This window comes from Ictalurus furcatus, chromosome 21 (assembly GCF_023375685.1).
Source record: "Ictalurus furcatus strain D&B chromosome 21, Billie_1.0, whole genome shotgun sequence".
NCBI classification, from domain to species: Eukaryota; Metazoa; Chordata; class Actinopteri; order Siluriformes; family Ictaluridae; genus Ictalurus; species Ictalurus furcatus.
In genome coordinates this window covers 14,409,867-14,432,455 of record NC_071275.1, presented here as the reverse complement: position 1 = coordinate 14,432,455, position 22,589 = coordinate 14,409,867, and the positions used below count along the sequence as shown (strand labels likewise).

At 38.8% G+C, this 22,589-nt stretch overlaps 1 protein-coding gene across 2 annotated transcripts in view; it reads right to left on the bottom strand.

The window, feature by feature from the left end:
- Positions 1-22,589, bottom strand: part of rassf5 (Ras association domain family member 5) — a 52,322-nt gene that overhangs the window by 28,405 nt on the left and 1,328 nt on the right. Inside the window, exon 1 of one of the 2 annotated variants that reach the window (XM_053652808.1) lies at positions 10,626-10,973. The exons of the other annotated variant lie outside the window; for it this stretch is intronic. Within the exon in view, the coding sequence (XP_053508783.1) occupies positions 10,626-10,785 (160 nt within the window). The 5' untranslated portion in view covers positions 10,786-10,973. Of the gene's footprint in view, positions 1-10,625; positions 10,974-22,589 lie in introns of those variants that run through there. 2 annotated transcript variants of the gene reach the window in all.

Genomic DNA, 22,589 nt, shown 5'->3' with positions numbered 1-22,589 from the left:
ATCCCCTGCATTCATTCATTAGGTGTAGTTCGACATAATGGTCAATAGATGGTGACAGATTCTCTAAGCCAGAATGCAGAGAGATCAGCAGTATGTGCTCGTTAAAGTACTGACATGTCCAACTGTTCCACAAAGCCTGCCAAGACACTTTTCATTGACTTGAAGGTTACCCTGGCAGTGGAGTGCATTTTCTTTTCCATTACTGGCCCTCAGGGTCCTTTTTGACTTTTTATGAAACAAAAGCACACACATAATTAAACGTTGTCTTCTCGTAACCACAGTGTTGGTCGTAAACACTTAAGAAACTACTTTTGGCCTGATTTAGGACCAGCTTCTGAATCCAAACCCCAGCTTTGACTGTTATGAGAGACATAACAACATGGCTATCAGATCAGCTGAACACAAAAATTGGGTTAAGGATAGCTTGTAGGCTCCTCATTTAATCAGTATACATTCAATTTGATTCGATTTTATTTGCATAGCACTTTTAACAATGGACATTGTCTCAAAGCAGCTTTACAGAAACATATAAACACGGGATACAGATTTTAAGTGTGTGGATTAATCCGTATTGAGCGAGCCGGTGGCGACGGTGGCGAGGAAAAACTCAATAAGATGATATGAGGAAGAAACCTTGAGAGGAACCAGACTCAGAAGGAAACCCATCCTCATCTGGATAACAACGGATAGTGTGAAAGTAAAGGAAAGTTCATTATGGTTTTTATATGAAGTCTGTTTTGTTGAACTAGTCCACTGTTCACTACATAAACAAAGCAAGCTTGGAAAAAAAGGGGGCAATAAATTAAGAGCCTTTCACTGAATCAGCCGGGTTTACTTCAATCCATGGAACTAAAACACATCCTTAATTTATCAACTCACAGCCTACTACGTCAAGACACAAGTGTTTTGTTGTCTTAACCGAAATGGAGCCCTTGTTTTTATGTTCCACTCTATGGGCAAAAATATTGTCAAAGCGATAGCAGGGTATCGGATACAGTATCTGTAGTGCATGGTGAAGAGGAGCAGGGTGGATCAGCAGACTGAGAGGAGGTCCTGGGAGTGCATTAAACACCCACACAAACACTGATAGCACCCACGGAAAAAGAGAGGTCACCTTTTCACCAGTCACTGTGCATTGTAGGGTGACATGGGTGTGAAATGGAGATTGTGAAAAGAGAGTCTGTCCAAAGCAAACAGCATGATCCAGGATCAGGAAATGCGTATCTGGGAGGACTTCCATCCTGCTCTGCCTGTCACCTTCAACCTTAGCATCGGTCCAATCCAACTGGGCTCCAGTACAACATTAGCTTGATGCCAACTACTGGCTGCTCTTGAAATCACCTGGGATATAACGCTAACAGTGTGACTCAGTCACAGGCTAAAACACAGCCTCAGCTCGATATCAATACTGTAATTCAAATACAGGCCAAAACATTACACTTTTTACAAAATTCTCTACAGACAACCATGCAATCTTATTTTGATATCAATACTGTGGCTTAATCTTTATAACATCTTAAAGGTGGACGTTTTTAAAGTGTTTCTAGATCTATAATAGTCACATACTTTCAAAAACACGTTAGAAAAACTGGGATTTGCAATACTGCCATGCAACAGATCTTATAAGTTTCTTCGTTTCAGGCATTAAATTTTTCTAGCCTAGAAGTTAGCTCCACCCCCAATGCAACAGAGCCTCTCAGCTCCGCCCCTTTTCCTTAAATGGTAACTCATGAGGAATATGTTATTCCAACACAGAGTATAGGGGTCAGCTCAGGGGAAGGGGTTGGCTTGTCAGTGTTTTCACTGTCGTTACAATTTGCCTCCTTTTTAATTATTATTTCTGATACCATGTTAATACCGGGGCAGATATAAAAACATTTAACAACCACAGGTGTGTACAGCAATCTCTGGGTCTCTAGTAGGCACAAGGGAGTCTTCGCTTGTTCTAGAAAGAAACTCCTAAACACTCCAAATAGGGTTAGGTAGATTTCTAGTGCATTCTTTACAACCTGTACGGTATTCCCTTAACCTCAGACACCCTCTCCCACATGCCCTAGCACCCTTCTTGCATCCAGCATGATGCCCAAACCCTGCTCCAAACCCTTGTGCTGTTGGTTGACCTCTGTGACCTGATAAATTTGGAAGAAGAAGCTTAGCGTTAACCTGGGTTTCATAGACTGTAATGCAGAGGATGTGCAAGGACTAAGTGGCTCTTTAAATGCCTCTAAAACACAGGAAATGCAGGAAACATCCATGAATCTGTCTGTGAGATAAATCACAAGAGATTGCAAGCTGGGAGGTACCTATGGCTGTCGGTGATGTGGAAAAGCACTCAAACACTGTTGATCTGTTTGGACTTTGGCAGCGTAAACAAAACCAAAAAAAAAAAAAATGGCAAAAGAATACAACCCTAACCCTAACCCTATGTTCTCTATAGTTGCTTGTTCCTTTGTGTTTCATTAATAGTACTATGTGGAAAGACTTGTGTGGTTACAGCTAACTTGGGAAGAAATGTGGCAAAGTTTCCCACACCCATAAGAAAAGAGGAGTCCTTAAAACAGGAGAATTATTTGTCCAAGACAGACCAAGTCACTCTGGAGTGATACACGGTCATGCCCGCGCATGTTTGGGAGTAGTTAGATTAATGGTAGTATACAAACTCACAGAATGTAAATGAATTACGCTAAGTCCATACAGTAATCCATGTATATTCACACTACACTTACAATGTTAGCGTTTAAATAGCAGCAATGGTGTTGGAATATACAGTATTACAAGTAGAGAGCTGATCAGGCTTAACATAATTTATCATTGTAATAAAGATGGAAAAAAGATGTTCATTCTCCATCCATCCATCCATCCATCTTCTATAGCGCTTATCCTTTTCAGAGTTACGGGGAACCTGGAACCTATCTCAGGGAGCATTGGGCACAAGGCGGACAGGGTGCCAATGATGTTCATTCTCATTTTGTTTTATTGATATTATCAGATTGCTACACCATCATATATTTGAATCATTATTCTTCAATCTATTACTATTAACTCTTTGTAAACATGATGGTGACATAAAACATAATATATAAAAATATGTTGTAGTGTTAGCCTTTAATTTAACCATAGTCTAAGTTTATATATATATATATAAACCACAAGATTTAGCACATTAGTACAGTATAGTACAATACTACATTTTATAGATTTCATTAGAGTATGTTGTTTTCTGTCACGTAGCTTATTTGTGTATTTGTGATTTTTCTATAGCAGCATGTCCTGAATTGTTATATTCCTCTAATACCATAATAATTTACCAAAGATTGCATTTTAGTATTAATTAATGAACGCCTTGCCGTATGTTTCGTCCATTTATAGTTACATTTACTATCGTGGAACAGCCACGAAACAAGTTAGGAAAGTTATAAAAGTTAGAAACGGTTGCGTCCTATCCAGCATGTTTTGTTTACCTCTCTTGAAGTGAATAAGACCAAGAAAAAAACTTCACTGACAGGGGCTTGGTGGATGCTATGGTGGTCCTACGTCTTGAAAACTTTCCCATGGAGGGAAACTTACCGACTGTTATGAAGTGCTGACACTGGAGACTCCTTCCGACAAACTTCACCATATCAGTGATTATACGTTTCTTTTTGTTAAATAATAGTATGCTTTTAATCTGTTTATACATAGCATCCACCAAGCCCCTGTCGTTACTACATATATTATATTGTATTAGAATGAGCACTTTAATACAAACCTGTAAATTGAATTATAGCTGGTACTACTGAGAGTTGTACTGTTCTAGAAAAATACTCAATACCTTGTAACCAAGCAGATTTAAGAATTCAACAGGGCTGTGGTATAAATGCTTAGAAGTGGCATACATTTAACAGGAAAGACAATTAAATAATTAATCACAATTTTAAGTGTAATAATTAAACATTAGCCATGATTTCATGCTTGTGACCGGCCAAATTACAAGCAGTAATACTGGCAATACAAAACAAACAAAAAATAATACAACACAATCTTTGGCATTTAAAGAGTTTCCTTCTATCGAGAAGGTCAACTAGTTGACGTATCTCTGGGCCTGTCCCTTTAAGTACCACTTCTCATTTTAACTTGTCAGTTCCCCATAAATACAGTGAACATGGATATAATCTGACCACAGTGTTACAGAGCTGGTTGAATTCCCCTCACTGTACCTTTAAAGCAGAGGCTTTCTTTAGAAATCTGAAGGAAAACACTGACTCCTATTTATTCCCCCTCACATGCCTCCTTCCTTCCCATTTCCCACAACATTTCTGTTCTCATTTGCCCTGCTTGTCACCATCAGCATTTCCCCCACATCAATTCCGCCAGAGTGAAAAGGCTACTGGTCACTCGGCAAAGCCGTTTTTTTGTTTTTTTTGCTGACACCTTGCTCTTGATCTCTTATACTCACAGATTCTGTTTGCGTCAGCAGTACTTTCTGCTCGTTTTCTCTCTTTGGCTCAAATCCAGTAACCTAACCCCATCATTTTGTGCCTTAAAATGAAGTGAAAGTGGATCAGAGAAAATTTATTTCTTTTTTTTTAAATTTCAAATGAAGCTCTTATCAGGAAAATGATCACTCTTGAGTCATAAAGTTGAACTAGGTCTAAATCAGTAAATATAGAGTGTGTGTAAGTGTGTGTGTGTGTGTGTGTGTGTGTGTGTGGTGTACATGCCTATTAGAGACATATAAGCCTACACCATGTTGGATTAGTAAGTCTGGATAATTAGCATTCTAGTGTCCTCTGTTTAGACCCTCCCTACTATATCCCAGGAACAGGTCTACCTTTTATTTCATTCCAGTAGGTTTGTTTTGAAGAACTTATCATCGACCTTGCACTATGCACTATTTTAAAAATAGCCCCTGGTCTTGTTAGAGGAAATTTTAGAAAGTGGTTTTCTCTAGTCATAAACATACATTCTATGGAAAGATGGGTGGGTTGATTACAAATAACCAAAACACCTGAACACCACTCAGTATTCACTGATTAGTCATATTAATCAATCAAAAAAAAAAAAGGCTCTCTGAATCTGAACAACAAGCTAAAGATACACAACCAGTGTTAAAGAAGAATATCCAGAATAGCTGAAATCTGATTTCAGCTTTATTTGTATCAAAACTAAAACAAATCCCTTTTAAATTTCGATATTTTTATTTAACAGATTTGTGTAGACTTGTGGAATTTTAGTCAGAATGGGTTTATTAAGACTTTATGTGGATATAATCCAATGTGAGAGTTTTCTCCTTCCAATAGTTAGATCTTCATAGTTGGATGGGGAACGGTGTATACGGGGGGGCAAGGGATTGGTACACAAACTCACTATTTCCCGTAATTTAATGCTCCCTACTTGGCGTGTATTTAAAATGAAATTGCAAGACATAATTAGAAATGATTTAACTGGAGGAAGGTGTTTCTGAGACCGACTCCCTAAACAGAATGTCAGTGTATTCTGGGTAGAACTCAAATTCTCTTTGACTCTAGCTGGTGTGTCAGCACTTTGACTTCTTATTCACAATCTCTTACATGAGAAATGCAGGTACTTGGGCAACACATACAGCACTTATAGAGACTAAACTGGCATGCAGCTTACTGCGTCAGGGTATTATTTACATAGAATTACTACTAATACATCAACATAACTCATCCAGACATGCACATAAACATTTTCAAATCTGGGAAACTAAGTATGAGCTAGTATAAATGATACCATTGGGAAATGGTAGAAGTCATAGTCGTTCTCTCTTTTTCCCCCCGGTCTTTCCATTGGCCAGCTCCTAGATTCAGAGGAACAGGCACTGGAAAAATAAGTTCATCCCCAAAAACATACAAAACTGGGCAGGAAATAAGGGTAAAAAAAAAAACCATGAGAGAATATCTAAAGTCAAGAGTCCAAGGAGCAAACATTGTGGCATGAAACACTGGCAATGTAATAATTCAAGCAATTGTGCTAATATTGTTAAGGCTTTAAAGACTTTAAATTCAACTGAGAATAGCTAGGGTGGTGGCTTTGGATAACGCTGCAAGCATACATTTATTATTACAAATTTACAAATAGAATTTTTGGCTTTATTCAAGTCTATTCTGTACTGTCTGGCTTAGGATACATGCAGCAGTTTCATATGACACAACTACATCCCAGTCACACGCTTGTGTTAAATTGAAATGTACAAATACACTAACAAACTGTAGACAAAGTGGCATCCAAAACACCCAGATGTACTTGGTTTGGTCACTTAGTGTGATGTGACTAAAATGTGCAATGACCTAGCAACTATTTTTTCCATTTCCAGAGAAATTACAGCATAAATATAGAAGGATTATAGAAGTAAACACTATATGAAACGGCTGGCAGTACGTGGTCTAGTACTTATACCGCATTAAAGCAGTGCAAACAAGTCATATAATAAAGTATGTAGGCTTATTAAAGGGAAATTCCACTCGAAAACACTATATGATGTGCTCAGTAATTCTGGTACTAATTTACTGGTTGGTGCTGTATTTTATTACTAGCATGAAAGTTGATGCATTGGAAGCTGATCAGTTTGAACTGAGTGCACAGAGGAGGAGATGAGATGAGAGAGACTAAAGCACTGCAGACTTTTTCAGCACAGCACTGTTTGTTTGGGAGCTATGACAAACACGCAGCTAAGATTCACAGAAAGCAAATGCAAATTTCATCCTATTAACACTATATCAGTAAAGCTAGAAATCCTGAATGACGGACTTGTATAAAAGAATGTATTGTGTTTTCCCTATAGTGCAGACGCAATTAGGCTTGGAATACCCGTGTGCTTATTTAGGACCTTATCAGTGCTCTACACACAGTATGCATGTACATTTATCAGAGCCAGTGGAGGTCATAAGTCAACCGCTTTCAATAGTCCTACAGTGAACAGAATCATTCGCTCTGTAATTTATGGTTCTTTAAAGTGAAATCACTAATAAAGGTTACTTTAGGGTTAATCACTAATTTGTTCACATTTGGGTTTTTTCCCATCACACCAGGATTGGATGAAAATACCATAATGCAATACTTGTCATATTTACAATATACAAACAATATATATCACAATTATCACAGACAATGTTCCATTGATTTGCTTGCCTTTCTAGATGCTGTACAATCGCATTTAGCTCCATATGGTTATTATTGCACCAAGTGGTCTCAAATGAGAACTGCAACAAGTGCTAACAGAGGGCCATTTGTGCAGGAATGCCACTCTCCCCCAAAGTTCCCTATGCTCGCTCGATGAATTTTCAGTGGAGGAGTAACAGAGGACAGGACAGTCAATAACACGGTTATCAGGTTTGAGGTATTCACACCAAATTAGTCTAGTTTATAAATACTCCATGGCTGCCAGGATCTTGTTTTATAGCAAATATTCAGAAATAAAAAAATAAATACATTTCCAGAATTTCAATTGTAAGATATATTGCAAAGTTTGGTAGAGGTGGAGGGGTATATGATGAAGTCTGTATATCAGAAATGCGTGCGCACCACGGTTTCCCAGCAAAGTTTGAGAAAAATGTGTCTCTCTTTTTCGATGCCTGAATTTGTGGGGATAGTTTCAGGTCTTTTTTTAGGCTGGGAATATTGCTGAAACCTGGCAACCCTGGTTAATCATATTAGCTTTTTGGGAAACATACCTGCTAGATAAAAACTGCGAAACTGTAAGAATGACTGTAGCATATAAGTAGCCTATAGCATAAGTCAAGTGCAATCTAGTTGTTTATGCCCCACCAAAATCTATGATAATGAGCTACTGCTGCTTAAGAGCTGCTCCAAATAGCTTTCACTAATAAAATTTTGGTATGTTAAAATAAAATAAAAAATTGCATGCCATATTGTGACATATTACGCTATTGATCATCATATCCTCCAGCTCTAATTTGTAAACCAACAAGAATTTAGAGCTATCAACTAATATTCTTCTGAGACCTTATCTATAGCATCTATAGCACCTTTAAATCCCACTGCTCTCACAATAACTGTTTAGAAGTGAGATCACAAATATGAGTCAGTCTGTATAAGGCAGGATAGCAAATCTGGTACCTCTACGTGGCAAAATTGATGCCGTCCTCTCATATGCTCATATACTCTCCTGTTACTAAAGGTCTGAGACTATGAACTATAGACCCTGCATTAAGCAAAAACTCCACAGAGCTTTTAGTAGGGATAGAGTGATATTGGCAAGACACCAGTCTCGGTCAATAATAGCTTAAAAGGATCATATTCATATTGATTTGATTAATCAGCCAATATGTCGGATGACACGAAGTCGGATTTTATGTCTTATGCTTCATTTTTGAGGACTTCATTTTAAAAGCAGTAATATAATAATAATAAACTATATATAATAGTGGTATATATAATAACAATTATAAACGTTTTCAGTATGTACAATCTGTATGTACAATGGGCCTCATTTTTTCACCTTTTGGTAAAATTGTATGCAAATGGGGTTTTTTTGTTTTGTTTTGTTTTGTTTTTTGTTGGCCAAACCGAACAAAAATTCCCCTCCAGATTTACAAAAGTTTTGGTAACTCTGATTTCCAGTGTACTCATATGTGTATCGCCAGTAAATTACCAAGCATGTTCATAGCACAACTGATTAACATTTAGTGACACCCAAAAAACTCCATAAAACACAAAGCTCACGGGACTGAAAATAACAACATGATGACTAAACATTGAAAGTGCACTTCCTAAACGTAGCATCCAGTAACCAAACCCCAGCACTGCCAGGCTCTGGGTTACTGATTGAAAGGTCGAGGAATCAGGCTCCAGCACTGAACAAGCTGCCACTGTTGGGCCGTTGAGCAAGACCCATAACCCTCTCTGCTCCAGAGGCGCCGTATCATGGCTGACCCTGCACTCTGACCCCAACCTCCTAACATGCTGGGATATGTGAAGAAAAAAAGAATTTCACTGTGCTGTAATGTTTATGTGACCAGTAAAGACTCATTAGATTAGATAATCAACTCAGCCACTACAGTGTATCAGCTACCAAAAACATAGACTATCTCTTCCTCCTTGCCATTGTCCTAATTGGATTAGTCTCATTATTCAATTTCAACGTATGGATCTGTGTTGGATTGCTTTCTTTAATATAATAAAAGTCATTAATATGACCTCTCATAAAATACATCTGTCTGTCAGAATGAACAGGATTTTCATGAATAATTTGTAATGTAAATGCTCCTTTGAATGATTTGTATCCAGCTTGATAAATGTGACTTATTGTGAGCATGCTGTCCTAACTTTGTGGAATGATAAATAACTTGTCACATACCATATGATTCAAGCGTTTGTACAGGACACTGACTCTAGCCTCTACCCACCAAACTGACCTTAAACCATTTGGGACAATGACGCAAAGTACAAATTACATAAGAGATGGAAAATCCTTTGAGGTTTTACACCTAAGGCGGCTACTGTGCCGTAAAGGGGATCGCTTTATTTTCATTATCCTCCTCTGTTGCATCTTTGCCTTCATCAGTCCACTGTAAGAGACAGGTTTTTCCAGATCAATGGGAAATTCAGTTTTTTTCTCCCACAGCTGTTGAGAGTTTACTCAAAGTAATCGGCATTGGGACTGAAATAACGAATGTGACTCACAACTTCAGTGTACAGACACTCATTATGAAAGCAGTACTGAACAACACTGAGGTCAAGCTTCTGCATTGCAGCCTTTATTAACACAGCACATAATGACAAATTTGGCTGATGGTGCGTTAACAAACCAAACCCATGACCTTGGCACATTTCTCTCTCTCTTTCTCTCTCACTCTTTCTCTTTCTCTCTCTCTCTCTCTCTCTCGCTCCCTGTCGTGTTTACTGGAGCATTATAGAACCACTGAGGCTTTATACAGGATCAATGAATCTGTGTAGCTCTCTATTCCAGCCCTTCTGCATGTCAATAGAAAACAATAGGTACAGCCAGAGAGAAACACTAACCATTTAGAGAGAAAAAGAGAAAGAGGGAGAATAAAATGTGATGCTCCCTATAGACTAGAACTGGGCTATTTTTGGGAGGCGCAAAATCACCGCAGAGCTCTTCAGCTGCAGTTGAACTGGATATCTTAGTACACGAACCTTAAACTCCTTCATTTTTCACGAGATCTTTTTTCTTCTCTTATATAAAAAACCTTCAGATCCTTTAATTCATCCCCGTCTTCACAATACCTCCCATTTTCTTTCCCTTCACATCATTCCTACCTTCTCTTACCCTCTTGTGTTACCTAATAAACACGTCACTAACGGTTTACCCAACTTCTCATCTTCTCTCCTCTCCCCTTCTCTCAGTTACTCGTTCTCTCCTTTATCACACCCTTGTCCTGTGCTCCATTTCTCTCCTCTCCTTCCCTGATGCATTCCCACCTCCTACCTTCTCCCTCTGTCCTGTTGTTTACTGAAGATTTCTCTACCTTCAGCATCCTCGCCAGTCATCCTTTCTTTCCATTCGTTTCCCACACCCTGTCATAATTGTCTATTCCTCTTCCCTCATACCTTCTTCATGTCGTTATATTATAGGTATTCAACCAAAGTTTTGTCTACTCATCTTGTTCCATTCTTCTCGTCTATCTGTTATCCATTACCTGATAGCACAAGAGCGCCACTGCTGCTGGACCTCCGGAGCAGCCTCAGACCCTCAGACCACGAGCGGGACTTGGGCAGGCGCCGGAAGAGACGGCTGAGGCGCCGCGAGACGTGGCCGAAGCACGCACTGGACACGGCTGTCTCCTCCGCCGGCCTCATGGCGGGCGCCGCTATCTGTGCCCACCTGTGCCCATGGCACTCTCTGGCGTTGGCTGCCCGCGGCTCTGTGGCTCTGCGCTGGGGGCTGCCAGTCTGTCCTGCGCATCCACCATCGCAGGGCTGCGTCAGGCTTTCAGAGGCACGCTCGGGCCCGATAACCTCTCTGACACGGCCCTTATCTCCTCTCTCAGTCTGTCATTCTGCTTCTCTCACTCTCTGCCTGTCCCCAGTTTTCTCACGCAGTGCAGAGCTTGCACTGATGCAGCGCCCACACGTCCTCCTCTCTGCAGCCCTCTTAAAGCTACAGACACGCTCTCTCTCTCTCTCTCTCTCTATCTCTCTTCCTATCTCTGTATTCTCTTCTTCTCACTCATCCTCCCTACTTGCTCTCTATGCCGTCACATAGTGCTCCACTTCCTGAGTGTGTGTCTGTGAGTGAGAGAGACTGAGAGTGTGAAGACAGATGGATGTCCCATGCTCTGTGAATCCTGAGGGACATCTGATCTCCTGCGGCACACTGAATAACTGATAGTCCACCTCATCCTCTTAACTTCGTTCACTGGTAAGAACCCAGTGGGAAGTTGTATAACCAGCGAGCAGTTCTGAGTCACTGAGGACATATGATGCTAATTACTAGAGATTCGTTTGTACAGGAGATTTAAAAACAAGCAGGTAGCTAAGATGATGAACATGAACTCTAACTCTAATATGTATTCTGAAGAACTAACGCTCATAAATTCCACAGATGTTGCTGTACTGCAACCCTTTAAGTCAGTGTTTCTCAGCAGGACCTAATTAACGTTAAATTCCACAATACTAACGACTTCATACTGTATATATGCAAATAAATGTTAATGAAACCCTTATTTTGCAAAGAATTTGTAGAGACATAGTAGACGCTTCATTTTCTGCTCCTAAAACTAGAGAAAGTCATAAATTAAGAGAGGACAGAAGAGTCAAGGGTGACCTAAATATATCCTGCGCCATCTCCCCACTGCGCTGTCACAGTTAGTTTCCTGCACTGGTACTTTTCTTATACTAAAGTACAGCAGAACACTCTATTCTGACCTGTTCACTTACACTACCTACAAATAAAATAAGGAATAAAACACTACAGAGGCGTGCTCTTATAGGAAAATAATCAATGATGGGATGGGGTGATTATTACTTATACATTACATTATAGTGGGTATAAATAGCCATTCATTCACCAGCCTCTCTTTTTGAACTATATAACCAAAAAAATGCAGAGTCCTCTGTCCTGAAGACTCTCCCGTGGTGTAAAACCTTCTGTCATTTACAAAGCTCTGAGACTTGAGACGTCTTCCATGAACTACATGTCTCCAAATAAACGTCTTCACCAATACTATTGACTTCATAACGTAATAGAACGAGCGTATTACAATGAACCTATGATTCTAATTACAGTCAGTGCTACTGTCAGAATTGCTGTTATACTGTAGATCAACACCTTCTGACCAATCAGATTTGAGTATTCCACAGTGGCGTAGTATAATCAGTTATACAGTATAACAGATTACCAGTTTATTTATTTATTTATTTTTTATAGGTAAAGCCACTTTGTATTCATACTCGCCATTTTATCAGGTACACTATCCATATAGGTCACTCGAAGAGTACTCATACATGCTGTTCGTGGCAAAATGAGTTCTAGTTTCTACCTTTATGCCTGAAAGCTGCACCAACAAGGTGGGTTTGTCTAATAAAATAAGCCGGTAAGCAGACATAGTGTTTACAAACCCTAGCAACACTGTGTGCTGTGCCGGATATACCATTGCAACACATGCTGTATTACTATATCAGAATTGCTGCCTTCAAGTCCTGTCAGAAATACTGTAATTACAAGATGACTGCCAGCACAATGTTGTGATTGCTAGTCATAAACTCTAGTAATCATCATCAACAACAACAACAACAACAATAACAGGAAAATGTCATGGCAGCTGCAATATGGCTGTTGCATCTAGAGAGATATTAATAAATCATACATTTAGACAAACTGTATTGTAAGATGGTTAAAACTGGCTGTTTGTTTATTGGCTTACTGTTACTCATGCCTGGATAAAAACCTGGATATAAACCTGGATATAATCCTGGATATAAGCATATGTGTTATTCATACATTCTTTGCATCTACATACAAAACAATATTTAGCTAATGCCCATCTGTTGTTCATTTTGCTTCAGTAACATGAAATAAACTTCCTCTTCACAGTGACAGGAAAATAAGAGTAAACAAAAGCGAATTTTTCCCTGGGGCATCTACATTGTTTCTGCCCACATGAATATCATGTTGTTTTTATAAATTCAAACACATAAAGTAGGAACTTCTGAAGTTCTGTTATCTGGTCAGCAGTAGTCTCATGGTGGTTCTTTTCCACTCATGGAGTAACTGTATACTTAAAAAAAAAAAAAAAAAAAAAAAAAAACCCATCACCTATATAGTAGGTTAACGTGTGTAGAAACCATAAAGGTTTACATAATAAACTGTTAGCTGATTATACACTGTGATACTCAACACATCATCACTAATCCCATGCTCCATTTGGAAAGCTTTATTTATTATGGTGCATTATTTTGTCCAGAATTGGAACTGACAGCATCCCATGTATCCTTATTAGTGAAGGAAATCCCATCATTCTCTTCACAGAACACGCACTCCATGGGGGAAAAAAACATGGTGAACAGGACTGTCACAGATGTTTTTAGACCTTATTTTTAGTAATGTATTACATTTTCCTCCATACACAGCTCATATAGCTTACATAGAGCACCACAGACTCACTCTGACATCCTGTACCATGGATGATGTTGGTATATTCTGAATGTGTGGTTAGCAGAACAGCCCCAGACTGCTCCTGGCTTCCTGAATCTGTCAGTGCGAGTGAATGGGGCTTTGAAAAGCCCGACACAATGTCTCTCCTGTTCAATAGGGATCTGAACAAGGTTGCTCCTGTGGAGCCCTGGCCACTGAAATGCTCCTCTGTGCAATGAAACATATGTAAAGGGGCTTGTCCCACCTACACGGTGCACAGTGAGGAAAACAGAGACTCGCTGAACGGGGAATTGGTGAAGGAGGCAAAGGTCAAGGAGAGAAGAAACATCAGGACAAAAACTTTTTAAGCAGGTCTGAAGAAAAGTGAAGGAGCAGCTTGGAACTCAGGACATCTTGATATTTGTCAGGCCCCATCTATTAATAGTTAACCAAACAGCTAATAACCCACCTTTTTAATTGAATACTTTATTATTATTATTATTATTATTATTAGTAGTAGTAGTAGTAGTAGTAGTAGTGGTAGTAGTAGTAGTAGTATTGAAAATGTATAAATATTAATTATTAATGCTAGTAATTACTTATAATTACTACTACTACTACTAATAATAATAATTACTACTACTACTAATAATAATAATAACAATAATAACATTACCATGGATGATGATATTATTATTATTATTATTATTATTATTATTGTTGTTGTTGTTGTTATAATTATTATTATTGTTGTTGTTGTTATTATTGTTATTATTGAAAATATATACATATTAATTATTAATGCTAGTAATTACTTAGAATTACTACTACTACTACTCGTACTACTCCTGCTACTACTACTACTAATAATAAATACAACAATTGCTGTACTTTTTGTGTTAGTATTTTTTTCCATTTACATTTATACCTGAATATTATGTCACAACTTTTATTATTATTCCCTATTTATTGAGTTTATATAATTATTCTTCATGATTAATTTTTTAACATACTTTAAAAAAACATTAAGTTGCATTTTAAATCTATAAAAGATGCCTCAGACTGTACAGTTACCATTTAGCCACTAAGGGAAATGCTCTCGATACAATCCTACAATCCTGAAAGCCGAAAGAGGTTAATCCAGGTGGATTATCGAATTAAAGGCTGGATTTGAAGATGCAGCTGATGAGTGATTTGAGCATAGTTACAGTATGTCAGAAATACTGTTATTCTCTTTATCAATCCTAAATACTTCTAAGGGGTCGAGAGCAGGACGAAGGGCCAATGACACAAATACAAGTTACCCTCCTACTCAGAAAAGATAAAAAAACACATGGCTCTGTAATAAAAAGACACGCAAGTGTAACATTAATTACTTGAGTGTCATTTTCTAGCATTAATTTGGTTCAAAAATACATGGGCCACTAGATCAGTGACCTCCCAAACAAATGATGAATTTGATTAATTGCATGTGTATTTAGTTGGGTGTTGTAGGTGATTTACAAAGAATATTTGCAAAAAAATTCATTCATGCAATGCAGGCCGAAAATGGTTGTGTGGTTGCATGTGCTACTCTTTCTCAAAAGGTGTGACAAACTCAGACCTCAGAGAGACTCCTGAAAGAGTGAAACTTAAACTCACACGTATGTGTAACTACATCCAATATAACATACAGTATATATATTTTTTAAATGTTTAAAAATAGAAATTTGTATGCACAACAAAATGAACGAATGAGATTTCTGTCTATAAGGTATGTGTGAACGGAGGCTTTTTTTTTTTTTTAACATTTTTGGCATGGATGAAAATGTGCCAAATATGTAATAGGAAAGCAACTTTACGGAAGTCCTATTGAGTCATAACTCAGAGAACTTCTCTTATTATTTTGAGATACAGCACAAAATTTCAAGAAACCTGCATAAAAATAATTGTTTATCTTGTCTTCAATTGGGTATGAACAGGTTTCCACAAATTTAGTACATGCCCTTCAGTTGTATTAATTTGCACAAACAATTGCTGTTCTTGAAGTGACTTTCAGATAGGATAAACCACATCGCATGTGCTTAATTAATATAATTAATTAGATATCATTTTAGGTAGAAACAACCCAAACTATATTTTCATTACGGCAAACATGCAAAATAGACAAAATAGACTTATTTGAAATACTCAATCCTACATTGACTATGTTAGTAATTAGCTTGCATTAGTATTTTTTTGTAATTTTACACTGCCACCGTGATGACAATTAAAAAATGTCAACCAAATGACAACTTTTAAGCACACTATACACATAATCCATCTGCGTGCCTGATGAACACAGTTGTATCACAGTTGTATCAGGGATTAGGTAGATACACACCATCCCCCATCATTAGAGAAAATATAAAAGGTGGAGGACAGGGTGTGAGACAGTTAAGCATTTAACTGTAAGCATAACAAAGAGAATTCTGCATTACTGAGACATGAGAGAAGTTCCGGGGTGGACAAATCAGTAATCCAGCCAGATCAACCAGATTTAAAAAAAAAATACACCTTATTTCTCGTCGATTTTCACAAAGAAAGACTTTTCATTACGCTAGTGGCAGTTTCTAGGCAACCAAAAATAGGACTAAGCAGCGGTACTACTAGAGCTTCCACTTGCTGGCTTCCTAATAAATTTATGATTTGTTCCTCTTCCCCCTCAGAACCAGTGAGTCAGCTAAAGTCAGCAAACACACACACACACACACACACACACACACACTTACACACACACATCAACCCTGATTTCTACAGTATCTGTACGAAATCTCCAATCTGGAATGGGAATAAAACTAATTGCATTGCCTACTCTCTCAAAATCCTATTACACCCTGTGTTTGTCTGGGTGGGTGTGCCTGAGAGAGAAAAAGAGAGAGAGGGAGAAAACCAAAACAACACAAGACAGGAAAATGGACAGGAACCGAGCTGTTTATGGCACGGATATAACCGCTGACTGGTGGCTCTCTCATATGCTGCATGTAATTAGGGGCTGTGGGTTAGAAATAGGGAGCTGTAGTCACAGCCATGCTCTCTCTTTAGCCTTCCTTCACCACCACAGCCTCGAAAATACACAATATCCCAGCATACCCTGGGAGCTGAGCCACTTCAAAGCGCGCATCAGGGCTAAATTCAGAATGGGAAAGAGAGAGACACACTATTGTAATAAGACTTTGGCTGTGTTTTGGGAATCCTGGACATGCCAACACAAGAAGAAGGGTGTTTGAAGTAGGATTGGGTCAAATTACCAGATCAAAATGTAATAGACTGTGACATGTGGAAAGTGAAAGTAAATGGACATAACAGCACATTAAAATAATGGTCTAGTGGTACTTTCCAAAATCTGTAGTCATGTCTTCGCATGACATACCGCAATCAAAGTTTTGAGTAAAACTTCTTCTCTGGCAAGTTTAGACAAAGTGTTTTGAAAAAGAGGAACAAATACTGTGGTTTAAACAAAAAGGACCAAACTTTCCAGACATAATATGCTACATCTCTCTCTCTCTCTTTCTCTCTCTCTCTCTCTCTCTCTCTCTGTCAAATGTCAGTACTGCGGCAGTGCATGCTGTCTGATGATGGATGGCTCGAAGTAGGTTAGCCTTACTCACGGAGGCTCTGCAGAGTGCCAAGCAACATCATTTAGACAGAGAGAGAGAGAGAGAGAGAGAGAGAGAGAGAGAGAGAGCGAGAGAGAGAGAGAGATGTCTGCTTCTAAGGACAAGACTTACAGCCTATTAGAGGACAATGTTCTGCCTCGCTGACTCCGACAATAAGACTGCCCTGTATTGACCTGAGACTCAGCCGTGATTTATTTTACAGAAGCAAGGACAATGACACAACCGTCAGGTCAGCAAAGTAAACTACAAGGTTTATGGGAAAAGAAATGCACCCCATTCATTTGGGTGGCAATGGTACAATGTAAATCATACATCTGAGGTCAACTGTCATTTTTTGGACCTCATCATCAAGAGAACATCATTCACACTGCAACTCCAACGCTTCAAAACTGACGGTCATAATGACATACTAAATAAATCAACATGATCTTGTGGTTGCAAAACTGGAAATATACCCCAAAGCTGAGAAGACTAGCATTCACCTCTTTTCATACAACTTCATTTAGATGAAAACCAAGGAACTGGTTCTTTTTTTGGTTTTTCTGTTTACAATTCCTACGAATATATCTATTTATGTATGCAACAACATTCTGTATATTCCATTCATCAATCATTCATACATCATTCCCATCTTCTAGCGATTCCCAGCAGAGGCCTAACATTTGTAAATTAGTGTGTACAAAAGCAACTGTGGCTTTAATCATAGGTTACATGAGATCAGGTTTAAGGCTGTACTATCACACTGATTCAGCCTGGTATAATTACGGACCAGATTGATTACAGTCTGAGCTAATAGACTGGAAAGTAAGAATTATAGACTTCGATCGGACATTTTGGAAAGCAGAAAAGCTCCTTTTGAAAATGGCTTTTCGGTTAAGTTCAATCCAGGGGTCATATTCACAAAAAATATGTAGAGCCTTAAGAAAGTGTGCACATGTTAGTTTCAATTAAAGACTCAGAGGAATTCACAAAACATTTGAACATAATGCAGCTCTTAAACCTGAGACAACTTAGAGGTAGTGCAGAGGGCCCTGAAGACCAAATCCCAAACAATCTTAAATAGCTGGGGCTTAACGCAGTACAGAGACTGAGGTTGTGACAGCTCTTTAGTACTGTACTCAGCTATATGTACAAGCAGTTAATATGCTGTCTCCAAACCACACAAACGTTTATTCTGTTTTCTTTAGATAGTCACCAGCTACAAAGCCATAGATGCTTTATTGTATACGGCTGTTCCATTTCTTATTCGGTTATATATCTTAAAGTATAATGTACAACTATAATCAGTTGGAATTGTTCAGTAATTACAGTGACGCTAATAGGAAAGGTATGCAGTGTAGTTGGAATGATGGAGTGCTAGACACGCCTAGGCTTCCTGGAATTTTGAAACTGTCAACGGTCTCCAAGGGGGTCCATGAAGCACAGCTGGTCAGTTAAATGGGTCCAAACCATAATTTGGACCTGCCATTGAAATGTTCATGAATAAAAAGTTTTATGGGTCTAATATATTGGAAGTATATTATGGTACACATTTGACTGATCATTTGAATAGTTCATAAAATAAATCTGTGTTGATGGGGTTCATGGAATTTATTTAAATTACATTATTATTTAAAGCGGTCCCTGGCTACAAAATGTCGGAGAAGCCCCTGAGTTAAATTAAGTACTATGCTCTAATTAATTTACAGTGTACCATATATATGTAAAGGCTGACAATTAACTGTATTGTTTTAATGTATGAAATCAATGCTATCTTTTTCACCCCTGTTTATCTCCCCGAATTGTACCCACCTCCCCATCATACAACAGCTACCAACTGGGGAAGGTGAAAGCTAACATGTGCTATCTCTTAGACGCATGAAGCCAGTCAACTGCATCTCTTCAAACTGCTGCTCATTCTGTGTCACAGGGCAATGTAACACACTCGGGGGAGTGTGCTATTTGCCCTCTTCCACATACATGATCTCACAGACACCCACATTTGGCAAGTGTTGCTGTGACCTAAAAGAGCTAAAATAAATAAATAAATAAATAGTGACACTTAGGCCCTGTTTACATGAGTGTGTTTTCTCATGTAAACCGTAGCAAAACGCATAACTGTTGCTAACTGTTGCCTGTCATCTACACTACTCCGGCATTTTCGACCCTCGAAAACGGAGACTTTTGGAAACGCAGAAGACCCCGTTTTAGTTTGAAAACTCCGGGCTCATGTTTCAGTGTAAACGGACCAGAATGAAGACTTTTGAAAAGAAGGCGTGGCTTCACCCACATTCACTCCCTGATTGGGTCTTCTGGATTATTGCGTATCCTTCCCTGATTCGTCAAGCCCCCACCATACGACCATTATGCTACCTTGATCGTATACACAACAACACGGAGACTGAACCGCAAGCTTTGCTGGCTTTGTTGTCATTCTTAGCAGCCACTGTGCAGTTAAATTCTGTATGTTATAACACTGTAGCTGCCTACATGCACAAGAGGCGAGCTCTGATTAGAGCAATAAGCAACAAATCTCATTTCAAGCGCCGTAAGCCTTACATGGAACGCTGGTTTGTTGTGTCTGCCGCCGACTAGCAACCAACTTCATGTTTACATTTGTATGCGCATGTCCACTGTGCATGAATGGTCATGTGACATGCGTTTTCGGTCGTGTAGTGTGGATGGAGATCGTTTCTGAAACACAGCGGAAATGCCAGTGTGGACGAGGATCGTTTTCATTTTAAAACGCCGTTTTATAACACAAAGGCACTAGTGTAAACAGGGCCTAAGGACAAGTCTTAGTAAGATTGTTATCAGTATGAATCCTGCGACTTCTGTCTTGACTGAAGATAGACACGGATCTTTTACTATTAGACCTATCATCTATTTCTCTAAAACATCTCACTGCAGTAACTACCAGCGTGAGATTACCAAAAGGCACTTTAGACACACTGCCAACGCAGTACCTCACACACACACACACACACACACAGAGTCATGCCTGTGCACACTCTTTCACACACATTGACATGACTGTGTACACTCACACACACTCATGCACACACTGCCTATTCTCTTATTGTCTCATTCTCTCCAACATACAAACACACACATGCAGTCATACCAACTTTATCTCTCTCTAACACACTCTCTCCCTGTTTCTCTCAATCTCTTTCTCCATCTGCTTCTATCTCTTCACACAAATACAGCACAAGGCCACAGGATCATTTTACTACTATGAAATAGCTCGCAGGTGCGGGCCAGGTTAGACACACATACAAGAAACGTATCAGCTAAAGAGATGAGCCAACATCTCTTTCCCACAGGGCGTTACAGACTTCTACATGGTTCATGACATGTTCGAACCTGTAGTGAATACACATTCACTCCTACACTTTCACTACAAACAACTGATTCACATACTCACGCCTATTACGGAAAACTATTCAATTACGTTTGGATCAAAATCTGATTCACCTCTTAAACTCTTTCTTTATTATTCACATATTCACGTTAACCCATTTTATTCAGTAATTACTATGAGATTAATTTAGAATAGTTATAAGAGTAAGGGTATAAGGATGAATAAGAAAGTAGGTCTTGGGAGTTTGAGGGGTGAATTTTCTTTTTAGATGGCAGTGTCATACGGAAAGAATGCTGGGTCTTATCTTTTCAGGGAAGAAGTACGGGAGGTGACAGAATGAAAGTGAAATCCTCCTTTAATTGCTCTTAGGATGTGTAGGGTATATGGGAACAACAACTCTCTGCTGCTTTCATCCAAACATTTTCACCGAAGTTCCTTTCATTCAACGCTGAAGTGTTGCCAAATCCATGTTACTTATTATTTATTTTGCAAAACTTCATTGAATTCATGAACTCAGACTGCATGCGTAACTGTTTCCACATAGGCTGCATGTGATGAAGTTACTCTGCCCTCCAAACCGTGGAGCTAAAAAGCCTCCTGTTAATCCCACAGGGAGTATTTAGGTCGGTACTAAAGGGGATGCTTTTAGAAGTCACATTCTCTGCTCTACTTACAAACATAAACCAAGAACTCCATCACACAACCATCAAGCCCTTGTGAAGAATAACTGTGGGGCTGTCAGTACAAGACATATAGTGCAATTCAAAACAAACAATGACCCCTGCTGGGGACGTCCCCTTCTACTCTCTTCCTTGCAAGAGCCTTGTATCCTGAAAAGAACCACCAGCTCATATCTGAAGTCATCGTTTTGATGAAATGTGCTGGGTTATGACATGATTCGAGACATAAAACAACAGCCCCCCTACAGCAGGAAATACCAGATGAACCCAGAAAGTCTCCAAAGCTGGCGTATTTGGAGTCATACTCCCTACTCAATCTGCCCCTCTATGATTGATAATGCTATGCTGTCTGCCTCTTGTCCCCCCTCCACACACATAAATCCTTGTCCTTAGTTCTACGTGAGAGATAAACGTGATAGTGTTTTCTCAAGGCATATTTGGCATGCCTGTTTGGAAAAATGCTACTTCACCGTCCCTCTTGTGCTCTTCAAAATACAAAAAAAACACCCCAAAAAACTACTTACCCTTTTTTAAAAAGGTAAATGAATGAATCATTTTGTGCCTATTATACAGTAAGTGTGCCTATAGTCATCATAATTCATTCATCTTCACTAATCAGTTCGGATCCAGAGCCTATCCTATAAACACTGAGGGAATGCATGGTATGTGCCTATCATGATCACAGTGCACACACCTACTAACCAATCCACCTACTGATATGTTTTGGGAGGTGGGAGGAAACCAGAGAACCCAGAAGAAACACACAGGGAGAATATGTGAAACCTGGGACAGACAATAAGCTAGCAATTGTCACATATAAACTTTATCATTGAAATGCACTGTTGATCTGATTCTCTCACATCCGAATGGTTGATGTGATTGCATATACAAACTGCTGACACAATGAGTTATAATTCATTTAATTCACCATCACAGCCATAACAAGAAATGTTACATTGCCACCTTTTTCATTTTCTACAGGAAGTCACATGTCACATGTACTGTTTAATTCGATCATTTATATATAAAATCTTTTCTTTCTTTTTTTTCGGAATTAAGGATAAACTCCCATTTACTGTATGTAATAATAGCTAGTTTAACCTCAAAACCTTTGTCTCCCTGTGTGAACCCTTAAAAGTGTGAGTGTTTTCCCAGTAGAGCCTATTTATGAAGATATGGGTTCCTTTATGGCCCTTTTTTTTCCAAATTGTGTATCTAAGACCACATTAACAATCACATTCCAGCTGTTATTAATCTAATAACTAATACGCTCATTGGATAAATGTACACTCTTAGAAAAGCACTCGGAAGGGTTCATCGGTTTGTGATTCTAGAAGCTTTAACCAACGTGATTTAAGCAAAACCCT